This window comes from Bombina bombina, chromosome 1 (assembly GCF_027579735.1).
Source record: "Bombina bombina isolate aBomBom1 chromosome 1, aBomBom1.pri, whole genome shotgun sequence".
Lineage (NCBI taxonomy): Eukaryota > Metazoa > Chordata > Amphibia > Anura > Bombinatoridae > Bombina > Bombina bombina.
In genome coordinates this window covers 892,837,111-892,861,085 of record NC_069499.1, presented here as the reverse complement: position 1 = coordinate 892,861,085, position 23,975 = coordinate 892,837,111, and the positions used below count along the sequence as shown (strand labels likewise).

General features: G+C 43.9%; 1 protein-coding gene across 2 annotated transcripts in view; it reads left to right on the top strand.

The window, feature by feature from the left end:
- LPCAT2 (lysophosphatidylcholine acyltransferase 2) overlaps positions 1-23,975 on the top strand; it is a 272,374-nt gene that overhangs the window by 76,456 nt on the left and 171,943 nt on the right. For both annotated transcript variants that reach the window (XM_053699568.1, XM_053699567.1), the window contains exon 4: positions 11,583-11,800. In XM_053699568.1, the coding sequence (XP_053555543.1) occupies positions 11,583-11,800 (218 nt within the window). The remainder of the gene's footprint in view (positions 1-11,582; positions 11,801-23,975) is intronic.

The window sequence follows — 23,975 nt, the reverse complement described above, 5'->3', positions numbered from 1 at the left end:
GGCCGTTTTCACTTTCGGACGCATTTACAGCATTCTTGACTCAAAGCACATAGCCATTGTTCACGCTATGTCGGCTTGGGGATTTTGTCTATATCGGTCTGCATTGCTGCATAACGCAGGCGCATCTAGAACTGCCACTATGCGGAGACAATATTTTACCAATCGGACTGGCGATGTAATGTGAGCTGCAGCTTCACCTGTCTCAGGCCCCTGAGTTTGACTGTATATGGGGGTTTTCTTTTATCGCGCCATACTGTTGCTTATATGAAAGGACCTGTTCCCCACAAGAGAGCACCGCCGTGGACGGTTGCGGAATACTTGTCCTCAGGTTATAAGGACAAATCGCCCTTTTCTTTCAGAAGGGGCTCATGGAGTTTTTATGGTCTATGTTTCATTTGCCATTTTCCCATTGCGGTACTTTCCCGCCATAGACTGTGTCATAGCTCAGCTCTTTATTGGGGTCTATCTCAAATGCTCCTTTATCCAGATCTTTCTATAGAATGTAAAGGGATGTTTATGTTATACTTCCCTAAGATTCTTGATTACAAGGTTCTGTTTATTTCTGCACATTTATAAATTATAAAGGTTAGAAGGAACAGGGGCTGAGTGTATTGAAGTAGACCTTATTACTTTTATATAGTATTTTTTCTTTGTTTGTCGCCATCTGGTGGAAGTCTCATGTAAGTTGCATTGCCATAGTTTATCTGCTGCTTTTCTCTATATGAAGTAAAATAAAATTATTTACTTCCTATAAGTTATTATTGGGCTATACTTTGAATCCCTTATATATTGTGGGGATTTCTCACCTTTTTTATGGCAGCATCCTTTTTTGCCTTTCTCATATGAGAGATTGTAAACTATGTATATGAATGATTTCTTTTATTCATATCTTTGGCCTTAGGACACTACTTTGTCTATGTCAGTGGTGATTGTCCTATGTATATATTTTATGTATATATATATATATAAATATATTTAAATCTTGTTTAGTGATCTTAGGACACTATTTTGTTTTTCTATTTTTCAAGTTTTCTAGGAATATATAGGATGATTTTTTTTTGAGAGATGTCGTTTGTCACGGTATCTAATAGTTATTCTCTGTACCTTTTTTCTTTTACTGCTTTTTTTGCATCAATAGATTTACAACCGTCAAGTCAATTTCTAGGACTCTATGGGAACTGTAATATTTAGTATTGAGTCTGATTCTATTTTCATAGAGGTAGGCCTCTTATGTATATTTGTAGATATTTTTACCTTTCTCATGGAAAGATTTTTCTACTATCGTGAAAACTCAAATTTTCGTTCCTTTTGTATCTTTAAGGGACAAAAGTCTGCCTCTTACAAGCCGGAGTAATCCAGGTTTTCATGAGTGTTTTTTTGTCCTCTCTTTCAAAGGATAGTATTGTATATCCATTGGCTCTTTTTCTCTTTTGTACTATATAAAGATTTTTTGAGGAATGCACCGTGATTAAAATATTGGTTTTGAATAGTATTTACACCTCTCTCTATCCATTTATATATTTTCATGGATATCCGGTTGGCTTTGGAACAAGGGGAAGCAAGTCAATCAGCCTTCCACTAATTCTAAATCGACATAAAATAAAATTAAAAAAAAGCCTCATCCAGAACAAAGCTTTCTTCCCTGATGCGTGGATCCTCAGCGGCGGACCTTAATGACAACGGTCCTCAGCAGCGGCGTTTCTCAGCGGCCTGGAGGCTCCTCTTCATGCTATGTCCGTCGTACACTGAAGATTGAATGCAAAGTACCGCAATCAATTTGGGGTACCTTGCATTCCTATTGGCTGAAATTTTGAAATCAGCCAATAGGATTAGAGCTACTGAAATCCTATTGGCTGTTCAAATCAGCCGATACCATTTCAGTAGCTCACATCCTATTGGCTGATTTAAAAATTTCAGCCATAAGGAATGCAAGGTACCCCAATAAATATGGGGTACCTTGAATTCAATCTTCAGTGTGCGACGGACGATCACATGAAGAGGAGCCTCAACACTGCTGAGGACCTCTGCCGCTGAGGACCGCCGTTGAGAACCGCCGCTGAGGATCCGTGCATCGGGGAAGCCAGCTCTGCACCTCCGCTCCGTGCCGCCTTCACTCCAGATGAAGATAGAAAATGATGGAGCCGCCTGGAAGAAGACCTTCTCCGCCTGACTTCAGGAACGGGCAGTAAAAGAGCTGAATGTCTTTTTAAGGGCAATGCCCATACAAATGCCCCTTTAGAGGCAATGGATAGTTTAGGTTTTTTAGTGTTAGGTTTTTTATTTTTGGGGGTTTGCTGGGTGGGTGTTTTTTACTGTTGGGGGGATTTAGTCATTTTTAAATGTAAAAGAGCTGTTTAACTTAGGGCAATGCCCTACAAAAAGCTCTTTTAAGGGCTATTGGTTGTTTTGTTTAGGGGGTGTTTTTATTTTGGCGGGGCTTTTTTATTTTCATAGGGATTAAGTTTATTTTTTTTTATTTTTGATAATTTTGTTTATTTCTCCAACATAGGTGTGTCCGGTCCACGGCGTCATCCTTACTTGTGGGATATTCTCTTCCCCAACAGGAAATGGCAAAGAGCCCAGCAAAGCTGGTCACATGATCCCTCCTAGGCTCCGCCTACCCCAGTCATTCTCTTTGCCGTTGTACAGGCAACATCTCCACGGAGATGGCTTAGAGTTTTTTAGTGTTTAACTGTAGTTTTTATTATTCAATCAAGAGTTTGTTATTTTAAAATAGTGCTGGTACGTACTATTTACTCTGAAACAGAAAAGAGATGAAGATTTCTGTTTGTATGAGGAAAATGATTTTAGCAACCGTTACTAAAATCCATGGCTGTTCCACACAGGACTGTTGAGAGGAATTAACTTCAGTTGGGGGAACAGTGAGCAGTCTTTTGCTGCTTGAGGTATGACACATTCTAACAAGACGATGTAATGCTGGAAGCTGTCATTTTCCCTATGGGATCCGGTAAGCCATTTTTATTCAGACAGTAAATAAGGGCTTCACAAGGGTTTATTAAGACTGTAGACATTTTCTGGGCTAAATCGATTATATTTACACATATTTAGCCTTGAGGAATCATTTAATCTGGGTATTTTTTGTAAAATAATATCGGCAGGCACTGTTTTAGACACTTTATTCTATAGGGGCTTTCCCTAATCATAGTCAGAGCCTCATTTTCGCGCCGGTATGGCGCACTTGTTTTTGAGAACAGCATGGCATGCAGCTGCATGTGTGTGGAGCTCTGATACATAGAAAAGTCTTTCTGAAGGCATCATTTGGTATCGTATTCCCCTTTGGGCTTGGTTGGGTCTCAGCAAAGCAGATTCCAGGGACTGTAAAGGGGTTAAATATAAAAACGGCTCCGGTTCCGTTATTTTAAGGGTTAAAGCTTCCAAATTTGGTGTGCAATACTTTTAAGGCTTTAAGACACTGTGGTGAAATTTTGGTGAATTTTGAACAATTCCTTCATACTTTTTCGCAATTGCAGTAATAAAGTGTGTTCAGTTTAAAATTTAAAGTGACAGTAACGGTTTTATTTTAAAACGTTTTTTGTGCTTTGTTATCAAGTTTATGCCTGTTTAACATGTCTGAACTACCAGATAGATTGTGTTCTGACTGTGGGGAAGCCAAGGTTCCTTCTCATTTAAATAGATGTGATTTATGTCATAAAAAATTTAGTAAAAATGATGCCCAAGATGATTCCTCAAGTGAGGGGAGTAAGCATGGTACTGCATCATCCCCTCCTTCGTCTACACCAGTCTTGCCCATACAGGAGGCCCCTAGTACATCTAGCGCGCCAATACTCCTTACTATGCAACAATTAACGGCTGTAATGGATAATTCTATCAAAAACATTTTAGCCAATATGCCCACTTATCAGCGAAAGCGCGACTGCTCTGTTTTAGAAAATACTGAAGAGCATGAGGACGCTGATGATATTGTTTCTGAAGGGCCCCTACACCAGTCTGAGGGGGCCAGGGAGGTTTTGTCTGAGGGAGAAATTTCAGATTCAGGAAAAATTTCTCAACAAGCTGAACCTGATGTGATTACTTTTAAATTTAAGTTGGAACATCTCCGCGCTCTGCTTAAGGAGGTGTTATCCAATTTGGATGATTGTGATTATCTGGTCATTCCAGAAACACTATGTAAAATGGACAAGTTCCTAGAGGCCCCGGGGCCCCCCGAAGCTTTTCCTATATCCAAGCGGGTGGCGTACATTGTTAATAAAGAATGGGACAGGCCCGGTATACCTTTCGTACCTCCCCCCATATTTAAAAAATTGTTTCCTATAGTCGACCCCAGAAAGGACTTATGGCAGACAGTCCCCAAGGTCGAGGGGGCGGTTTCTACTCTAAACAAGCGCGCCACTATACCCATAGAAGATAGTTGTGCTTTCCAAGATCCTATGGATAAAAAATTAGAAGGTTTGCTAAAAAAGATGTTTGTTCAGCAAGGTTACCTTCTACAACCAATTGCATGCATTGTCCCTGTCACTACAGCCGCGTGTTTCTGGTTCGATGAGCTAGAAAAGGCGATTATTAGTAATTCTTCTTCTTATGAGGAGATTATGGACAGAATTCGTGCTCTTAAATTGGCTAATTCTTTCACCCTAGATGCCACCTTGCAATTGGCTAGGTTAGCGGCGAAAAATTCTGGGTTTGCTATTGTGGCGCGCAGAGCGCTTTGGTTAAAATCTTGGTCAGCGGATGCGTCTTCCAAGAACAAATTGCTTGACATTCCTTTCAAGGGGAAAACACTGTTTGGCCCTGACTTGAAAGAGATTATCTCTGATATCACTGGGGGCAAGGGCCACGCCCTTCCTCAGGATAGGTCTTTCAAGGCCAAAAATAAACCTAATTTTCGTCCCTTTCGCAGAAACGGACCAGCCCCAAGTGCTACGTCCTCTAAGCAGGAGGGTAATACTTCTCAAGCCAATCCAGCCTGGAGACCTATGCAAGGCTGGAACAAAGGAAAGCAGGCCAAGAAACCTGCCACTGCTCCCAAGACAGCATGAGATGCGGGCCCCCGATCCGGGACCGGATTTGGTGAGGGGCAGACTCTCTCTCTTCACTCAGGCTTGGGCAAGAGATGTTCTGGATCCTTGGGCGCTAGAAATAGTCTCCCAAGGTTATCTTCTGGAAGTGATTCATCCTGTTCCATTAAGAGAACGAGGGATGGGGTTCTACTCCAATCTGTTCGTAGTTCCCAAAAAAGAGGGAACGTTCAGACCAATCTTAGATCTCAAGATCCTAAACAAGTTTCTCAAGGTTCCATCGTCCAAAATGGAAACCATTCGAACAATCCTTCCATCCAGGAGGGTCAATTCTTGACCACGGTGGATTTAAAGGATGCGTATCTACTTATTCCTGTCCACAAGGAACATCATCGGTTCCTAAGGTTCGCATTCCTGGACAAGCATTACCAGTCCGTGGCGCTTCCTTTCGGATTAGCCACTGCTCCAAGGATTTTCTCAAAGGTACTAGGGTCCCTTCTGGCGGTGCTAAGACCAAGGGGCATTGCTGTAGTACCTTACTTGGACGACATTCTGATTCAAGCGTCGTCCCTTCCTCAAGCAAAGGCTCACACGGACATAGTCCTGGCCTTTCTCAGATCTCACGGATGGAAAGTGAACGTGGAAAAGAGTTCTCTATCTCCGTCGACAAGAGTTCCCTTCTTGGGAACAATAATAGACTCCTTAGAAATGAGGATTTTTCTGACAGAGACCAGAAAAACAAAACTTCTAAACTCTTGTCGGATACTTCATTCCGTTCCTCTTCCTTCCATAGCGCAGTGCATGGAAGTGATAGGTTTGATGGTAGCGGCAATGGACATAGTTCCTTTTGCGCGCATTCATCTAAGACCATTACAACTGTGTATGCTCAGTCAGTGGAATGGGGACTATACAGACTTGTCTCCGAAGATACAAGTAAATCAGAGGACCAGAGACTCACTCCGTTGGTGGCTGTCCCTGGACAACCTGTCACAAGGGGTGACCTCCCGCAGACCAGAGTGGGTCATTGTCACGACCGACGCCAGTCTGATGGGCTGGGGCGCGGTCTGGGGATCCCTGAAAGCTCAGGGTCTTTGGTCTCGGGAAGAATCTCTTCTACCGATAAATATTCTGGAACTGAGAGCGATATTCAATGCTCTCAAGGCTTGGCCTCAGCTAGCGAGGGCCAAGTTCATACGGTTTCAATCAGACAACATGACGACTGTTGCGTACATCAACCATCAGGGGGGAACAAGGAGTTCCCTGGCGATGGAAGAAGTGACCAGAATCATTCAATGGGCGGAGACTCGCTCCTGCCACCTGTCTGCAATCCACATCCCAGGAGTGGAAAATTGGGAAGCGGATTTTCTGAGTCGTCAGACATTGCATCCGGGGGAGTGGGAACTCCATCCGGAAATCTTTGCCCAAATCACTCAACTGTGGGGCATTCCAGACATGGATCTGATGGCCTCTCGTCAGAACTTCAAGGTTCCTTGCTATGGGTCCAGATCCAGGGATCCCAAGGCGACTCTAGTAGATGCACTAGTAGCACCTTGGACCTTCAAACTAGCCTATGTATTCCCGCCGTTTCCTCTCATCCCCAGGCTGGTAGCCAGGATCAATCAGGAGAGGGCGTCGGTGATCTTGATAGCTCCTGCGTGGCCACGCAGGACTTGGTATGCAGATCTGGTGAATATGTCATCGGCTCCACCATGGAAGCTACCTTTGAGACGAGACCTTCTTGTTCAAGGTCCGTTCGAACATCCGAATCTGGTCCCACTCCAGCTGACTGCTTGGAGATTGAACGCTTGATCTTATCAAAGCGAGGGTTCTCAGATTCTGTTATTGATACTCTTGTTCAGGCCAGAAAGCCTGTAACTAGAAAAATTTACCACAAAATTTGGAAAAAATATATCTGTTGGTGTGAATCTAAAGGATTCCCTTGGGACAAGGTTAAGATTCCTAAGAGTCTATCCTTCCTTCGAGAAGGATTGGAAAAAGGATTATCTGCAAGTTCCTTGATGGGACAGATTTCTGCCTTGTCTGTGTTACTTCACAAAAAGCTGGCAGCTGTGCCAGATGTTCAAGCCTTTGTTCAGGCTCTGGTTAGAATCAAGCCTGTTTACAAACCTTTGACTCCTCCTTGGAGTCTCAACTTAGTTCTTTCAGTTCTTCAGGGGGTTCCGTTTGAACCCTTACATTCCGTTGATATTAAGTTATTATCTTGGAAAGTTTTGTTTTTGGTTGCAATTTCTTCTGCTAGAAGAGTTTCAGAATTATCTGCTCTGCAGTGTTCTCCTCCTTATCTGGTGTTCCATGCAGATAAGGTGGTTTTACGTACTAACCTGGTTTTCTTCCAAAAGTTGTTTCTAACAAAAACATTAACCAGGAGATAGTCGTGCCTTCTCTGTGTCCGAAACCAGTTTCGAAGAAGGAACGTTTGTTGCACAATTTGGATGTTGTTCGCGCTCTAAAATTCTATTTAGATGCTACAAAGGATTTTAGACAAACATCTTCCTTGTTTGTTGTTTATTCTGGTAAAAGGAGAGGTCAAAAAGCAACTTCTACCTCTCTCTCTTTTTGGATTAAAAGCATCATCAGATTGGCTTACGAGACTGCCGGACGGCAGCCTCCTGAAAGGATCACAGCTCCTTCCACTAGGGCTGTGGCTTCCACATGGGCCTTCAAGAACGAGGCTTCTGTTGATCAGATATGTAGGGCAGCGACTTGGTCTTCACTGCACACTTTTACCAAATTTTACAAGCTTGATACTTTTGCTTCTTCTGAGGCTATTTTTGGGAGAAAGGTTTTGCAAGCCGTGGTGCCTTCCATTTAGGTGACCTGATTTGCTCCCTCCCTTCATCCGTGTCCTAAAGCTTTGGTATTGGTTCCCACAAGTAAGGATGACGCCGTGGACCGGACACACCTATGTTGGAGAAAACAGAATTTATGTTTACCTGATAAATTACTTTCTCCAACGGTGTGTCCGGTCCACGGCCCGCCCTGGTTTTTTAATCAGGTCTGATAATTTATTTTCTTTAACTACAGTCACCACGGTATCATATGGTTTCTCCTATGCAAATATTCCTCCTTAACGTCGGTCGAATGACTGGGGTAGGCGGAGCCTAGGAGGGATCATGTGACCAGCTTTGCTGGGCTCTTTGCCATTTCCTGTTGGGGAAGAGAATATCCCACAAGTAAGGATGACGCCGTGGACCGGACACACCGTTGGAGAAAGTAATTTATCAGGTAAACATAAATTCTGTTTTTTTCTGTAATTTTATGTTAGGTTTTATTTAAGTGTAATGTAGTATAGGGGTTAATTTAGGGGGTGTTAGGTTAGGGGGCTTAGTAATTAAGTTAGTGATTTCCGTTGTGGGGGGTTGACTGTTTAGGGTTTTATAGGTTAATAAGGTTTATTGCGATTTGTGGGTTTGGCGGTTTATGGATTAATAGGTTAATTAGGTTTATTGCAATGTGGGGGGGGGGGGGTTGGTGCAGAGTGACCAGCAATTATTTTTAACCCCTAGACTATTCTTTCTATGGCTTCAGCTTTTTCTGTTCAGGCCCGTCGGGCTCTGGCTGAAGTCATGATCTGCGGATATGACTTCTAAGTCTAGACTTCTTCCCTCCCTTTAAGGGAATGATTTTGTCTGGTCCAGGCCTGGACTCAATTATCTCCTCGGTCACAGGGGGCAAGGGTGCCCTCCTACCGCAAGAGTATATGAACTAATCTAAGGGGCGATTTTCTTTCTGATAAAGCCCATGTCAGCAGTCCTCCGCTAATCCAGAGCAAACCATGAGCTCTTGGAAGCCGGCTCAGTCCTGGAATAAATCCAAGCAGAGCAAGAAGCCCTCCGAGTCTACTTCGGCATGAATGGGCGGTCCCCGGTCCTCTTCTGGATCGTATGGGGGCAGTATGTCGCTCTTTTCAATCACTTGGTTCAGAGGGAAGTCTTTCTGGGGTGTGTACGGGATCTTTCCTCTAGGAGTTATTGTCCCAGTGCCTATCGCAGTGAGAGGTTTGGGATACTATTCAAACCTTTTTGTGGTCCCTGCGAAGGAGGGAACTTTCCGTCTGATTCTAGACCTAAAGTGCTTAAGCAGGTTTTTAAGTGTCCTCTCGTTTAAGAGGGAGACAATGAGGTCCATTCTTACTCGTTTGAGAGGGGTAATTCATGACCACGATAGATTCCTAGACCAGCACTTCCAGTTTATTGTTCTTCCGTTTGGTCTAGCTAAAGTAATTTTTTGAAGAGTGGACCATTCAGAATATTTCCTCTGTCTTCTTCGATCCCATGGATGACAGATAATCTAGAGAGAGTTATCTTGTATTAAGTACCAGTGTAGAATTCTCGGGTACTATAATAGTCTCCATAGACATGACCAGATGGGCAATGGTTAGCTTAGGTTTGTTTAGATAGGTTTTTATCTGGGGGGGTTGGTTGATTGGGTGGTGGGTTTTACTGTTTTTTTACAGGTAAAAGAGCCATTGGCAGTTTAGTGTAGGCTAGGGTTTTTTTTATTTTTTTTTTTGGGGGGGGGGCTTTTTTATTTTGATAGGGCTATTAGATTTGGTGTAATTAGTTTAATTATCTGATCATTTCTTTTTTTATTTTGTGTAATTTAGTGTTTTTGTTTGTAATTTAGTTAATTGTATTTAATTTATGTAATTTATTTATTTGCAGTGTAAGGTTAGTATAAGACAGGTTAGGTTTTATTTTACAGGTAAATTTGTATTTATTTTAGCTATTTAGTTAGTAAATAGTTAATAACTATTTAGTAACTATTCTACCTTGTTAAAATAAATACAAACTTAGCTGTGAAATAAAAATAAAACCTAAGCTAGCTACAATGTAACTATTAGTTATATTGTAGCTATCTTAGGGTTTATTTTACAGGTAAGTATTTCGTTTTAAATAGGATTTATTTAGTTATTAATAGTAGGTTTTATTTAGATTTATTTTAATTACTTTAAAGTTAGTGGGTGTTAGGGTTTGACTTAGGGTTAGGTTTAGGGGTTAATACATTTAGTATAGTGGCGGTTAATAAGTGTAATGTAGGTGTCGGTGATGTTGAGGGGGCAGATTAGGGGTGTTTAGACTCGGGTGTTTATTTTAGGGTGTTAGGTTTAAACATAAATTTTGTTTCCCCATAGGAATTGCTGGTGTTAGACATTTTTTCAGCTGACTCTCTCCATTGATGTCGATGCACGTAAAACCAGCTTACCGCCGCTCACCGCAGCGCTGGTATTGGAGTGCGGTATGGAGCTCAATTTTGCTCTACGCTCACTTCTTGCCTGCTAATGCCGAGTTGTTGCAAACCTTTAATACCAGCGCTGTAGGTAAGTGAGCGGTAACAATAACTTGCAAGTTAGTATCGAGCAGCTCTTACCGCAAAACTCGTAATCTAGCCGAACGTGATCTACAGCATGACACTACAGTTATAATTCATCTTAACTCCCATTTAAATATATTTTCTGAAGGATTTTCAAAGATCTTCACATAAGTGAAAAGTAAAAATAAATCAAAATAGAAAATGATTTCATTATTGATTATGACTGCCTAATTTCTGCTATTTTTTCACTTGACAAAGTTAATTTATTATATCCTAGATTACAAGTAGAACGCTATTGATATATTCAACCATAAATTAGCATTAGATGACTATATTTAATTTGTATACAGATTTAATTTTTTAAAGTGTAATTTAAAGTTTCTTTAACTTTTTATTAAAAAGAAAAAAAGAAACAATCTAGTTTATTAACATAAGAACTTATCCTGCACTATTCAACACTAAAACAAGTTGTACAAGATGCCAAAAATGCCACTTTAAACAGAGAAAAAAAATTGAATTCAAAAGTAAAAGACAGCAAAATTAAAAAGTAAAAAATAGAAAGGGTAAAAATCTGAAAAACATGTTTCCTGATTGATTTGGGTAGTGGTATCCAATTGCTCCAGTGCAAGACGTAGGAGGTGATCATGTAGACTACATACATATAATACATTTTACATAAATTGCATACCGCATTGGCTGACTGATATTTAGCAATAGGTTAGATATTGAAAACCTTTTGACAAATATCCCAATACACTTTACAAAGAAACTCACACTTATTTGAATTGGAGATAATGGGGCATATTTAACTATGTGCGAGCCGACATTATACGAAGTAGCGTATCATGACCACTGCACATCGCTGCCCATCGATAAATGCCGACAGCATACGCTGTCCGCATTTGTCATTGCACCAGCAGTTCTTGTGAGCTGCTGGTGCAATGCCACCCCCTGCAGATTCGTGGCCAATCGGCCGCTAGCAAGGGGTGTCAATCAACCCGATCAAATTCGATCAGGTTGATTTCTGTCCGCCGCCTCAGAGCAGGTGGACAAGTTATGGAGCAGCGGTCTTTACAGAGCTTGATATATATGCCCCAATGTGTTCAACAGTAAATGCCCTTGACCAGCTGGACACATATCCATATTATAGATACACCATTATGCTTCTGTCTTTTGTCTATTTATATTAAATGCAGTGTTTGTGAATTTTGTCTGCAGAGCACAAGAACAAATGTATTGTTTCACTTACAGGAAAGTCACCCGATGTCTTATGAGTTTCTTTGGCCGTTTGCTCTTCCTTGCCATGGGATTTCATGTTCGGGTAAAGGGAAGCCCTGCAAATCCCTCGGAGGCTCCCATTTTCGTGGTTGCGCCACATTCCACTTTCTTTGATGGCATTGCAGTCATTGTGTCTGGGATGCCCTCTACGGTCACAAGGGCAGAAAATGTTGAAGTTCCAATATTTGGAAGTAAGTTAACCAACATCTTATCCGCATTCAAAATACAGATTGTTACACGTGACTAAATTATGTGATATATGATTAGAGAAATGTATTTTTCTTATGGGTCTGTTGTGATCTTGTAGATAAGCTTTACTCATGGGTTTTTGTGAGCTTTTCAGATTTGAAGCTACTCGGCATCATAACAACTCATGAGATACAATGAGGCACCTAACCGATAATATTCCAATCTATCAGAAACACTTTTTGCACCAGTTTTCACATTATTTTTGTCACACCGCTCTGGCCAGGGATGCGGCAGTTGCTGCTCTGGCGGTGGTTCCTGTGAGCGTTCGAGCGATGACGTCATCGCTGCACGTCTATTCCCCTCTCAAGCCGGATCCTTTGAACTTCTTGGTGCGAATCGGCGCCTATGTAAGTACCTGCATAACTTACATTCACTGCCCAAGTATAGGTGTTACTGTGTGCGCTCCTAAGTGCTTTATTACTTTTTTTTTTTTTTTTTTTTTTGAGATAGATGTTGCTTCATTTATTATAATAGAAAATAACTTAATGATGCGATGACAGGGGAAACAAATCTTTCTGAATTTTTTTTTGAGTTGTGATCATTTGTTCCTGCTAAATATTAGTTTTATGAACAGGTTTTATTTAATTTTTTTTTTTTTTTTTTTTTTAATTTGTAGTTTTTATTGATTTTTATCAAAATAATAGAGTGATAGGTACAACAACTGTACGAGAGAATCGTACAACAAGTACAAACACATCATAGCATTTACGTAAACATTACAGATATAAGGTAAATTTCTATGAAAAGGGAGACAGAGTCCTAACAGGACCTAGGTTATCGTCAAGGAGGGGGGGGGCAGGGGAAGGAGGATACTCTAAGATAACTTTAAAGGGGGGGGGTGTACTTCAGGCGTGCAAGAGTGAGGTCAGACCTACTACTTATGCAGTTGGGGATGTACTGCCACTTAGGTGTCAAAAGTGGGAAGCCAAAGGGTATCAAATCTATTTTTCCAATCGGACCAGATTAGTTCAAAGAAGTCAGTCCTACCCGAGGCATAATATATACTCTTCTCCATAGAGTACATGTAGGCCATGGTAGATATAATATCCGACCAGGCTGGCGGAGGGATCTTTTCCAAGATCTCGCGATATTAAGTTTAACAGCTGATAGAAGGTAAACACAAAGTGCACCATAATGTTTGGATAATTTACAGACACCCAAGTGAAACAGTGCCGTCTCAGGGGTTCTGGGTAGGTTGATACCAAAACTGGTTAATGTGGAGAAACATTTGTTCCAGAGAGGTTTGAGTCTGGGACAGCTCCACCATATGTGGATCATATCTCCTATGTGCGAGCAGTCTCTCCAACAAGTGGGGGAGGCCTCTGGGAAGATTTTCGCAAGTCTAGCTGGGACATAATACCAGTGTGTGAGCACCTTAATGTAAGTTTCAAGGATGGTAATGCAGTGAAGGATTTTCTTTGTAAAAAGGAGCGTGCGTTGCCACTCCAGAGGGGGTTTCGTAAAGTTTAACTTCCGTTCCCACTTCAGAATATGATGGGCTTTGTCAGCTGGGGCAGCACCTTCCATGAGGGAATAATGTAAGTACAGTGGTTTGCCCAGTCTGAGTCCCTGTTGCCATCTAGCTTCCCAAATGGTAAGCTGTCGAGGCAGAGTTGGTCTAAAACCCCACCTAGATAAGAAACTGGTAACTCTGGAGTATTCAAATTTCATATACAAGGGTGTTGATGGGATTATGTTGAGTTGGGTGTAGGGGGGGAAGGATGTATGTGGCGGAGTTGACCAAAGGTCTCCCACCTTCATGATACCCAGCCGAGCCCAAGCGTTTGGGTGGGAGTCCGGTAAACCGGACAGGAGACCAGTTACAGAGGTAATTGGGGAAGGATGAGGGGCTACCTTGGGGTTATGCCTCAGGCGGTCCCAAGCAGATAGGCATTCCTGTATAATCGGATTAGAGGCGCCCAATGTCCTTCTGCAATGGGGTGGCGTCCAAATTAGATCCCTTAAAGTAAGGTTATGTGGTAGGGAGGCTTGTTCAATAGACCTCCATTTACTGTCTGAGTCCCTGACCCCCCACTGGGAGATATGGGTGAGCATAGCTGCATCCGCATACCTGAAAATAGAGGGAGAGGCAACCCCGCCGTGCATTCTGGGGTATTGCAGGGCATTATGAGCAACTCTAGGGGGTTTACCCTGCCAAATGTATTTGGTACAGGCGCTCTGGAACTGTACTAAAAGGGATCTGGGAACTCTTATTGGTAGGCAACGGAGTGCATACGTGAGTTTAGGAAGATAGCTCATCTTTAGAGCTGCTATGCGTCCTAACCAGGATACACATTTGAAGTTCCAGCGTGTGGGCAGGGACCTTAGTTCAGTCAGGAGTGGTTTGAGGTTATCCTCAAGAATTTGAGGGAGGGAATTGGATAATTTAACTCCGAGATGGGACACGTACTTAAGGCTGGGGATAAACTTATATTTTTTACATAAGTTTTTGGGAGTCTCCTCGGGAAATCCAGAGGTGTATAGTTCAGATTTCGAGTGATTTAATTTGTAGTACGACAAGGAACTGAACGTCTCTAGGAGGGACAGGAGTCTCGGGATCTCTCGAGAGGGACTGGAGAAGAACAAGGTAGTGTCATCTGCAAATAGGGCTATTTTGTGGACCGTACCGTGTAGAGTAATTCCCGAAATCTCTTTATCTGACCTGATGGCCGCAGCCAGAGGCTCCATGGCCAGTGCGAACAGAATCGGGGAAAGGGGGCACCCCTGACGGGTGCCATTGGAGATAGGGAAGGGAGTGGGGTCAAACCCCAGTCCTCTCACCAAGGCCACCGGGGAGGAATATAGAGCTTTAATTGCCGAAATAATTCGTGTAGGGAACTGGAAGTTCTCTAGGACCCGCCAGATGTATTCCCATCTGACGCGGTCAAAGGCCTTCTCGGCATCCAGGGAGAGCACCGCAAGTGGCTTGTTCAATCTCTTGGCCTCTAGGAGTATGTTAAGGAGCCTCCTGGTGTTATCTGGGCCTTCCCTCCCTGGTATGAACCCGACCTGGTCTGGGTCAATAAGTGATGGGAGTAATTTTGCTAGTCGGTTAGCCAGGATTTTGGCGTAGATCTTAACGTCGGTATTGATGAGAGAAATGGGTCGATAATTAGCGCAAAGGGTAGGATCTTTATTGGGTTTGGGAATGGTAATGATGGAGGCCTCAAGGAATTCCTTGTCGAATTTCCCCGTGGACATAGCCTTGTTGAAAAATCTGGTAAGCATAGGGGCGAGTTCTGTTAGATATGTCTTGTAGAAGATGGCCGTGAAGCCATCAGGTCCAGGGGCTTTAAGAGATTTTAGTTTTTTAACAACCAATTTAACCTCCTGACTAGTAATCGGGGAGTCAATGTTCTCTTTATGAGAATCATCTAGGGTGGGAAGCTCAAGGGAGCGAAGGAAGGAATCTATGTTTTCCGAGGGGGCTTTCCCGTGCGTCGCGGTAGTGCCTATATTATAAAGGTCAGAATAGAACTTATGAAACTGTTGGCCAATCTGGGAAGGAAGCCGGAACGAACAGCCACCCTGTTTGATTTCATGGATACGAGTGGCACCTGCACGTTGCCTGATTTTATTGGCTAGTAAAGAATCTGCTTTATTGCCCTTGGAGTAAAGGAGGTGTTTCAGACGGAGGAGATTAGATTGTGTTTTACGAAATTCTAATTGGCATATGTGCCGTCTAAGGTCTTCCACCTCAGATTTGTGGGCTACTGAGTCCGAGATCCGCCGTTGGGTTTCAAGTACCCGCAGTCTGCTATGTGCTTGGGAGAGGGAAAGGCCTGCTTGTCTCTTGAGATGAGCTTGCTTACGAATGAAAAGGCCTCGTAGAGTAGCCTTAAATGCCCCCCAGATGATATTCTCACTAACTTCTGGGGTGTCATTGGTCTGGAGGGTGAAGCAAATCTCTTTCCTGATCTCCTCTCTAAACGGGGCATCCGAGAGGAGATGGTGTGACAGTCTCCATGGGGCTCTGGTTTTAGTGGTGTGACTAGAGTCAACATCTAAGGTGATAAGGTCATGGTCGGACCACGGGGTAGGGTGAATATTCACGGAGCGGATCAGATCTAGGTCAGTAGGGTGGCAAAAAAAGTAGTCCAGCCTAGAGTGTGTCGAATGAGGGTGGGAGAAGTGGGTGAAATCTTTGTCTAGAGGATGCATAGACCTCCAAATGTCAAAGTACGCGAACTGGCAGATAAGTTCCCGGAACCTACGACTGGTAGGGTCGTGGTTGGAGGGGAGTCTCTTAGAGGGGCCTGTTTTCTTGTCCATCTTCTCGTCCCATACCATGTTCAGGTCACCAGCGAGGATAACTCTGCCTTGCTTGACCTTCTCCACATGCAGGAGGACTTTCCTGAGGTATCTGGGTTGGAGTGAGTTTGGGAGATAGACCGAAACAAGGGTATATGTGACATGATCTAAATTACAAATAAGGATGAGATATCTAGCCTGAGGGTCTCTGAATATAAAGAGGGGCTCGTAAGCCACTCTTTTGTGTATTAGTATGGCTACCCCTCTGGCTTTCTTTGTGAAGGAAGCCGCCTCAAATACTGGGAAGTCCTTGGAAGTGTGAGGGGTGGGGGAGTCCGCCAGGAGGTGCGTCTCCTGTAGGAAGGCCACGTCCGCTCCGTGGTGACGGAGGGATCGCGATAGAAGGCATCTCTTGCCTACAGTGTTGAGGCCTCTGACGTTATGAGTGAGGAATCTGAGGGAGGCCATCTAGAGTTCCTGAGGAGGGGGGGGGGAAGATGAGAAGGGTAAGGACAAAGGTTGGATGAAGGGGAGGATGGAGGATGAAGGATATCAAGTGGAAGTAGTCCACCTATGTGGGGCCCTAGAATGGGCACCAGAGATTGGGGGGGAGTTAACCTTGTTTAAAAGACAGAGGGACTAGTGCAAATAGCCCCGCTCAACTATAAGAACATCACATAATATCTAATTAACCATATATAACAACTTAAACATTAACTTAAATTAGTTACAATGAATATTGTAAAATGGAAACAGATCACAATATATATACCGGGCAGTGGTAATACAATGCATGCCGACAATCTCAAGTGGGTGAGGCTTGAGGCCTCAGGGTGTGGTCAGGGGGGTTCGGTTTTGACCGCTTTGGTCTTTGTTCTTTAACAGACCACTCGGGGGCTGTGGCCCTCAACCTGGAGCGAGACTCTTGCTGGATGTTGGGGGCTGGTTGGAGGCCCCAATTAGCTAGTAGAGTGCCTCCCATAGTAGGCGAAGAGACTGTATGGGTTTGATTGTCCTTAGTCACAATCAGCTTAGTGGGAAATCCCCATCTATATTTGATCCCTGCTTTCCTCAGCTGAGTAGTGATTGGAGCATAGAGCTTTCGTTGTTGCAAGGTATGTGAGGAGAGGTCAGGTAGTAGTTGGATATCTTTGAGGTTATCGGGCAAAGTTGGTCTGTTGTATGCTGCCTGCATCAACCGGTCTTTGAAAGTGAAGTGGTGGAAGCAGACGACCACATCTCTTGGTTTATCTGATGATACTGCACGTGGCCGGAGAGCCCTGTGGGCCCTTTCCATAGCATGCATGTTGCCTTCCAGAGGACCCAAGTATGCTGTGAATAAAGCTGCGAGAAATTCCTGTAGACCACCCGTGGTTACCGTCTCAGGTATGCCTCTAAATCTTATATTGTTCCTCCTAGCTCTATCCTCCACATCTGCCAGCTTCAGCTCCAACTGGGAGATTTGTTCGGCCAGGTTTTCTGCGTAGGCCAGGAGGTTTGAGTTATCAGTGGCTAGATCTTCTTGTTGCCGTTCGAGGGAATCAACCCTATCTCCTATTTCTTGAATTTCTCTTTTAAGTTCAGCCGAACTTCTCTGAATCTCAGCAGTGATAGATTTGGTCTGAGCTGTGAGGAGTTTCTGGAGAGTACTTTCGGTGATGTAGTGGTTAAGATGCGCAGCAGACTGAGAACTTGATTGCGATCCTTCATCTTGAGATTCTGGGTCGCTAATGTCTTTGCTCACAGAGGGAGGTTTCTTGCACGGTTGAGAGAAATGGTCTAAAACAGTCTGCTTCGAGGCCGCTTGGGTCTTGGAGTTCTTTCTAGCCGAGTGTGACATGATTGATGGTTAAAGGGGACCAAAGGGTTTGTTAGTATGGTGGAGACCAGGTCCACCCTGACCACGTACCCGTAGAGAAGTCGTGAAAGCCCTGGACTAAACTCAGAGGAAAAGAAGGGTTAAAGTTCAACACTTGAATAATACATTAACAATATATGGTATACTGTAAGAGCGGGGCCCGCACTGTCCTCACAAGGAGTGATACCTAGCACATATTACTACACCTCAGTAATGCTGTTGGCTCCAAAGAGCCCCCACGCACCTCAGGGGGGGGGGGATACGACCAAAAGGAAGGGAAAGGGATAGTGGAGGTGACCAACCCAGACAAGCTGGGTCGGAGCGGAGGAGGCGCGAGGGGGAACAATGCAGCCTGTCCCGAGTAGTGGGACCCACAGGACTATCACAGAAAAAACAAACAAACCAAGAGCAGTAAAGACATGCAGAGAGACAAACTAAGTGTATGTCAAATCTTATACTGTAGCGGGTCTAATACACAGCGCTTATTGCGGCACCCTTGTGGAGAGAACGCTAAGGCTAGGTGGCAGGTTAATATGAGCTCTATAACGTCCTAAATCCTAGGTGTGATCTGGAGCTGAGTTGTTCACGTGGGTGTACTTTGAGAGATGATCTATCGGTGTAATCAGCACCTACAATTTTGTAGCAGCAATGTGCAGGACTAATATAAAGTGTGCACCTTAAAGCCCAAATGTGGGCAGTAAATATCGATATGGGGTTACACAAATCTGAGTTTTGCTTTGATGGTGGGGCCTTTTAGTGTGTTATGTGTAATTGTTAGCCTAGCCGGACTAATCCACTTGAGAGTGTGGTAGGGAGTGTGTATAAGATCTGATCAGGGCTAACAGTACTGTCTGAGTCTATACTAAAAGAATAATAAAAAAAAAAAAAAAAACAGGAAATAAAAGCCCCTTCCTGAATCCACATCTAGATCCGTATCCTACACAGTAATATTAGAAATGAGGTCTGTGTGTCAGAGTTAGGGTATGCCAAGGGCAAAGTGGAACTGATTTGTCAGTGTTATGTGCTGTTGTGCTATCCTTGTGTGAGGTGTGCACCATATACATATACCTGTAAGGAAGAAAAGGCAGGTTAAAACAATCACACTACACCCTGTGCAAAAAGCTCAGGGACACCAGAGCTGACGCAGCAGCTATGACACTAAATTAAAGTTCAGTCCCAGTGATGTCCATAAAACTGTTATTCTATAGAATGGTGAAGAGTGTCCCCAGGAGGGATATGTGGGGATTATGAAAACGGAATGTGCTGATTCACTGGGTTAATAACAGCTGATGTGTCTTGTAAGTACTTTGATATATGGGGGCCTGCTTTTTAGTGGGAGACCATAAATGAGCAGAATGACTTAGTAATAGAATCAGGCAACCTTTGTTAGAAGTCTCAGGGTCAAAAAATAAAGACTGTTCTGGCCCTATGGGCTTTGTGAAGCTGTAGGTGGGCCTGTTAAAGCCAGACTGGGTAGGACCTGGGGCTCTGCAGGCAAGATAGTTATATGTAGCCCGTTTAACCTTTGTCCTCAGGAGATGCAGGAAGAGGGTGAGAGGGCTAGGTGACCAGTTTATGTGACCCCCAGGCTGTGAGTGTTTAAGATGGGGTTAACTCACCTGCCTGGTCTGAGCTGGATTAGGTCCGGAGGCTGTCAGCACAGCTGCTGCAGCACTTGTAAATACTCCTGCGTCCCAGCAATCCAGGGACACAGCAGGGGTCGTCTGCCACAGGGACTGTAGATCGGCGGCTGGTGGTAGCGCAAGTGGCTGGTTCAGTGAGGCTTCGGGAGCCCTCCCAGGTAGGCCACGCCACCACAGAGGGAGAAGGCAGCAACTAAGATGGCGGATCTTCGCGCCCTAGCTCGTTTAGGCGCGCAAGGTCCCGGAGTGTCCGGGTAGCAAGTTTGAGCCCACAAGGTCCGGGCCAGCTGTGTCACACCCGATGTGAATAGCGGCAGGGCCGGGTGAACAAACCGCAGAGTGGGTATCCTTCCAGTGAGGCGGCACAGAGAGGTATGCGGCTCAGACTTCAGCCTGTCAGCAGGTATTTCTAAGCAGCCGGTTCCTTGGTTGGCAAGGTGGTAGAGATCTTCAGCTCCGGAGCGGATCCCCGACCCTCCGGAGCGAGTAGGAGGCCCTGTGTGAGGATCAAGCAGCGGCAATAGTACACCTGGGGCACCGGTAGTTCAAAGTTTCCCAAATGCCCCCAAGTTTCAAAAGGGGGATAATAATCTGTTGATATGGGCTTGAGTATGTCCGGAATACCTCCCAATGTAGGGAATAATACCCTTTATAATGCACTTTTAGGGCATTAGTTGCAGGAGCTCTCCTCAGACACGTCTTCCTCTGTTGGCGGTTAACTCCGCCCCCCTGCTTTATTACTTTTATTGCCGGATTAACTTAATATTACTGAACTCTGCTTGTCTGACTGTTTAACCCTTGAATTGCTGGACTGCCTTAATATTGATGAAATCTGCTTGTTTGACTACTCTGCCTGTTTAATCCTTGAATTGCCGGATTGCCTTATAATTGCTGAACTCTGCCTGTCTGACCATTCTTGGTTTACCCCGAACTGCTATTCTGCTGGAGTACCTTTCTGTTGCCGAACTCTGCCCGTCTCTGACCATACTCATCTTACTACCGTGAAGGACTACCCTGTTTACCGTGAGTACTGCTTACCTCATTTCTTAAACACACTCTGATTTCGGATATTTAAGACTACTGGCCAAGTTTGGTCTGATAGGGAAATTTCCCATGAGCATTACATTATACTTGGGCTTTGACCCAAATGAGGTAGTAAGAGCAATCTCTCTTCAGGGACAGACCCTTGGAACCCATGCCATACACTTGCAGAATGTGGATTCTAAATTTGAGGCTATATAAGCTATGCTCTCCTCACTGGTTGCAGAAAAGAACACTGTTCCTGTTGTTACACAGCCGGCCCCTGCTGCTAGTGCTGCATCTCCCCCCCCTGTTATTGGATCTATACCACGGATAACGTTGCCTGACAAGTACAATGGTACTACCGACTGTAGGGGTTTTCTCAACCAGTGCAGACTTCACTTCCGCAATGATCCTCTAACCTTCCAGTCTCATCAGTCAAAGGTCACTTTTATAATTTCTTTATTGAAAGATAAAGCCCTAACCTGGGTCTCTTGCCTTTTCGAATAGAGTGCTCAACTCCTGAATGATGCTGATGCCTTCATTTCTGCATTATATTCCGTATTTGGCATCTCCGACCGCACTGCTGCTGCAGATTACTCTCTCTTGGATCTCCACCAGAGCAATAGATCTGTGGCACAATAGCCCATTGAGTTTCGCACCCTGGTACGGAGACTAGTTTTGAGGGCAGTGCTCTCAAAGTGGCCTTCAGGAGAGCGTATCAAGGACGAGCTCACTTATCGTGATGTTCCATCTTCCTTGGATGACTTCATAACACTTTATCCGTCTGGATTCTCGCTTTCAGGAGAGACAAGCTGAGAGGGAGAGAACATGCAGAATCCTTCCCTCTCGACCTCCCACTCGTCCAGTCTCTAGACTATCCTCTACCCCTTTAGCACCTCCAGAGACCTCTGAAGAGGAGCCCATGGATCTCTCTTCCCTTAAGCCCTCTGAGTCTGAAAGACAGAGAAGAAGAAGGTTGAGAATGTATTTGTATTGTGGTTCTGATTCACACCAACTCAAGAACTGTGATGTACTGCCGGGAAAAGCTAACGCTTAGAGGATAAAAGTGGGGTACCTCTAAGCGTTGCCACTGCTAAATCCCCTCACTTTTCTCGGATCCTGTTACCTGTTACCCTTACCTTTCTTCAGAATTCCGTCCATGCTCAAGCCTTTATTGATTCAGGGGCAGCTGGAAATTTTCTGGATCACTGTTTCATGATTCATGCTGTGTTGCCTCTACTTCAGAAAAAACAATCGGCTAGATTTAGAGTTTTGTCGGTAAAGACCCGCGTAGCTAACACCGCTTTTTTTCCCAATGCACCCTTAAGACAACGCTGGTATTGAGAGTTGTCTGAAGGGCTGCGTTAGGCTCCAAAAAGGGTGCGTTGAGCCTAATGTACTGCCACTTCAACCCTCAATACCAGCGTCAATACCAGCGTTGCTTACGGTAGCAGTAAGCAGCTAAAATGTGCTTGTGCACGATTCCCCCATAGGAAACAATGGGGCAGTTTGGGATGAAAAAAAACCTAACACCTGCAAAAAAGCAGCGTTCAGCTCCCAACGCAGCCCCATTGTTTCCTATGGGGAAACACTTTCTAAGTCTGCACCTAACACCCTAACATGAACCCCGAGTCTAAACACCCCTAACCTTACACTTATTAACCCTTAATCTGCCACCCCCGCTATCGCTGACACCTGCATTATATTATTAACCCCTAATCTGCCGCTCCATACACCGCTGCAACCTACATTATCCCTATGTACCCCTAATCTGCTGCCCCTAACATCGCCGACCCTTATATTATATTTATTAACCCCTAATCTGCCCCCCCCCCAACGTCGCCGCTACCTTACCTACACTTATTAACCCCTAATCTGCCGACCGGACCTCGCCGCTACTCTAATAAATGTATTAACCCCTAAAGCTAAGTCTAACCCTAACCCTAACACCCCCTAAGTTAAATATAACTGTAATCTAACGAAATGAATTAAATATTATTAACTAAAGTCTTCCTATTTAAAGCTACATACTTACCTGTAAAATAAACCCTAATATAGCTACAATATAACGAATAATTATATTGTAGCTATTTTAGGATTTATATTTATTTTACAGGCAACTTTGTATTTATTTTAACTAGGTACAATAGCTATTAAATAGTTATTTACTATTTAATAGCTACCTAGTTAAAATAATTACAAAATTACCTGTAAAATAAATCCTAACCTACAATTAAACCTAACACTACACTATCAATAAATAAATTAAATCAATTAACTACAAGTACCTACAATTACCTACAATTAAATAAACTAAACTAAATTACAAAAAAAACAAACACTAAATTACAAAAATATAAAAAGATTACAAGAATTTTAAGCTAATTACACCTACTCTAAGCCCCCTAATAAAATAACAAAGCCCCCCAAAATAAAAAAATTTCCCTACCCTAATCTAAATTAAAAAAGTTAACAGCTCTATTACCAGCCCTTAAAAGGGCTTTTTGCGGGGCATGCCCCAAAGAAATCAGCTCTTTTGCCTGTAAAAAAAAACACAATACCACCCCCAACATTACAACCCACCACCCACATACCCCTACTCTAACCCAAACCCCCCTTAAATAAACCTAACACTACCCCCTGAAGATCTCCCTACCTTGAGTCGTGTTCACCCAGCCGGGCACCGATGGACCAAAAGAGGACATCGGGAGCGGCAGAAGTCTTCATCCTATCCAGGCAGAAGAGGACATCCGGACCGGTAGACATCTTCATCCAAGCGGCATCTTCTATCTTCATCCATCCGGAGCGGAGCCATCTTCTTCCAGCCAACGCGGATCCATCCTTCTTCCACGACGCCTACTCGCCGAATGAAGGTTCCTTTAAATGACGTCATCCAAGATGGCGTCCCTCAAATTCTGATTGGCTGATATGATTCTATCAGCCAATCGGAATTAAGGTAGGAAAAATCTGATTGGCTGATCCAATCAGCCAATCAGATTGAGCTCACATTCTATTGGCTGATCAGAACAGCCAATAGAATGCAAGCTCAATCTGATTGGCTGATTGGATCAGCCAATCCGATTGAACTTGAATCTGATTGGCTGATTCAATCAGCCAATCAGATTTTTCCTACCTTAATTCCGATTGGCAAAGGAACCTTCATTCGGCTAGTAGGCGTTGTGGAAGAAGGATGGATCCGCGTTGGCTGGAAGGAGATGGCTCCGCTCCGCTCCGGATGGATGAAGATAGAAGATGCCGCTTGGATGAAGATGTCTACCGGTCCGGATGTCCTCTTCTGCCCGGATAGGATGAAGACTTCTGCTGCTCCGGATGTCCTCTTTT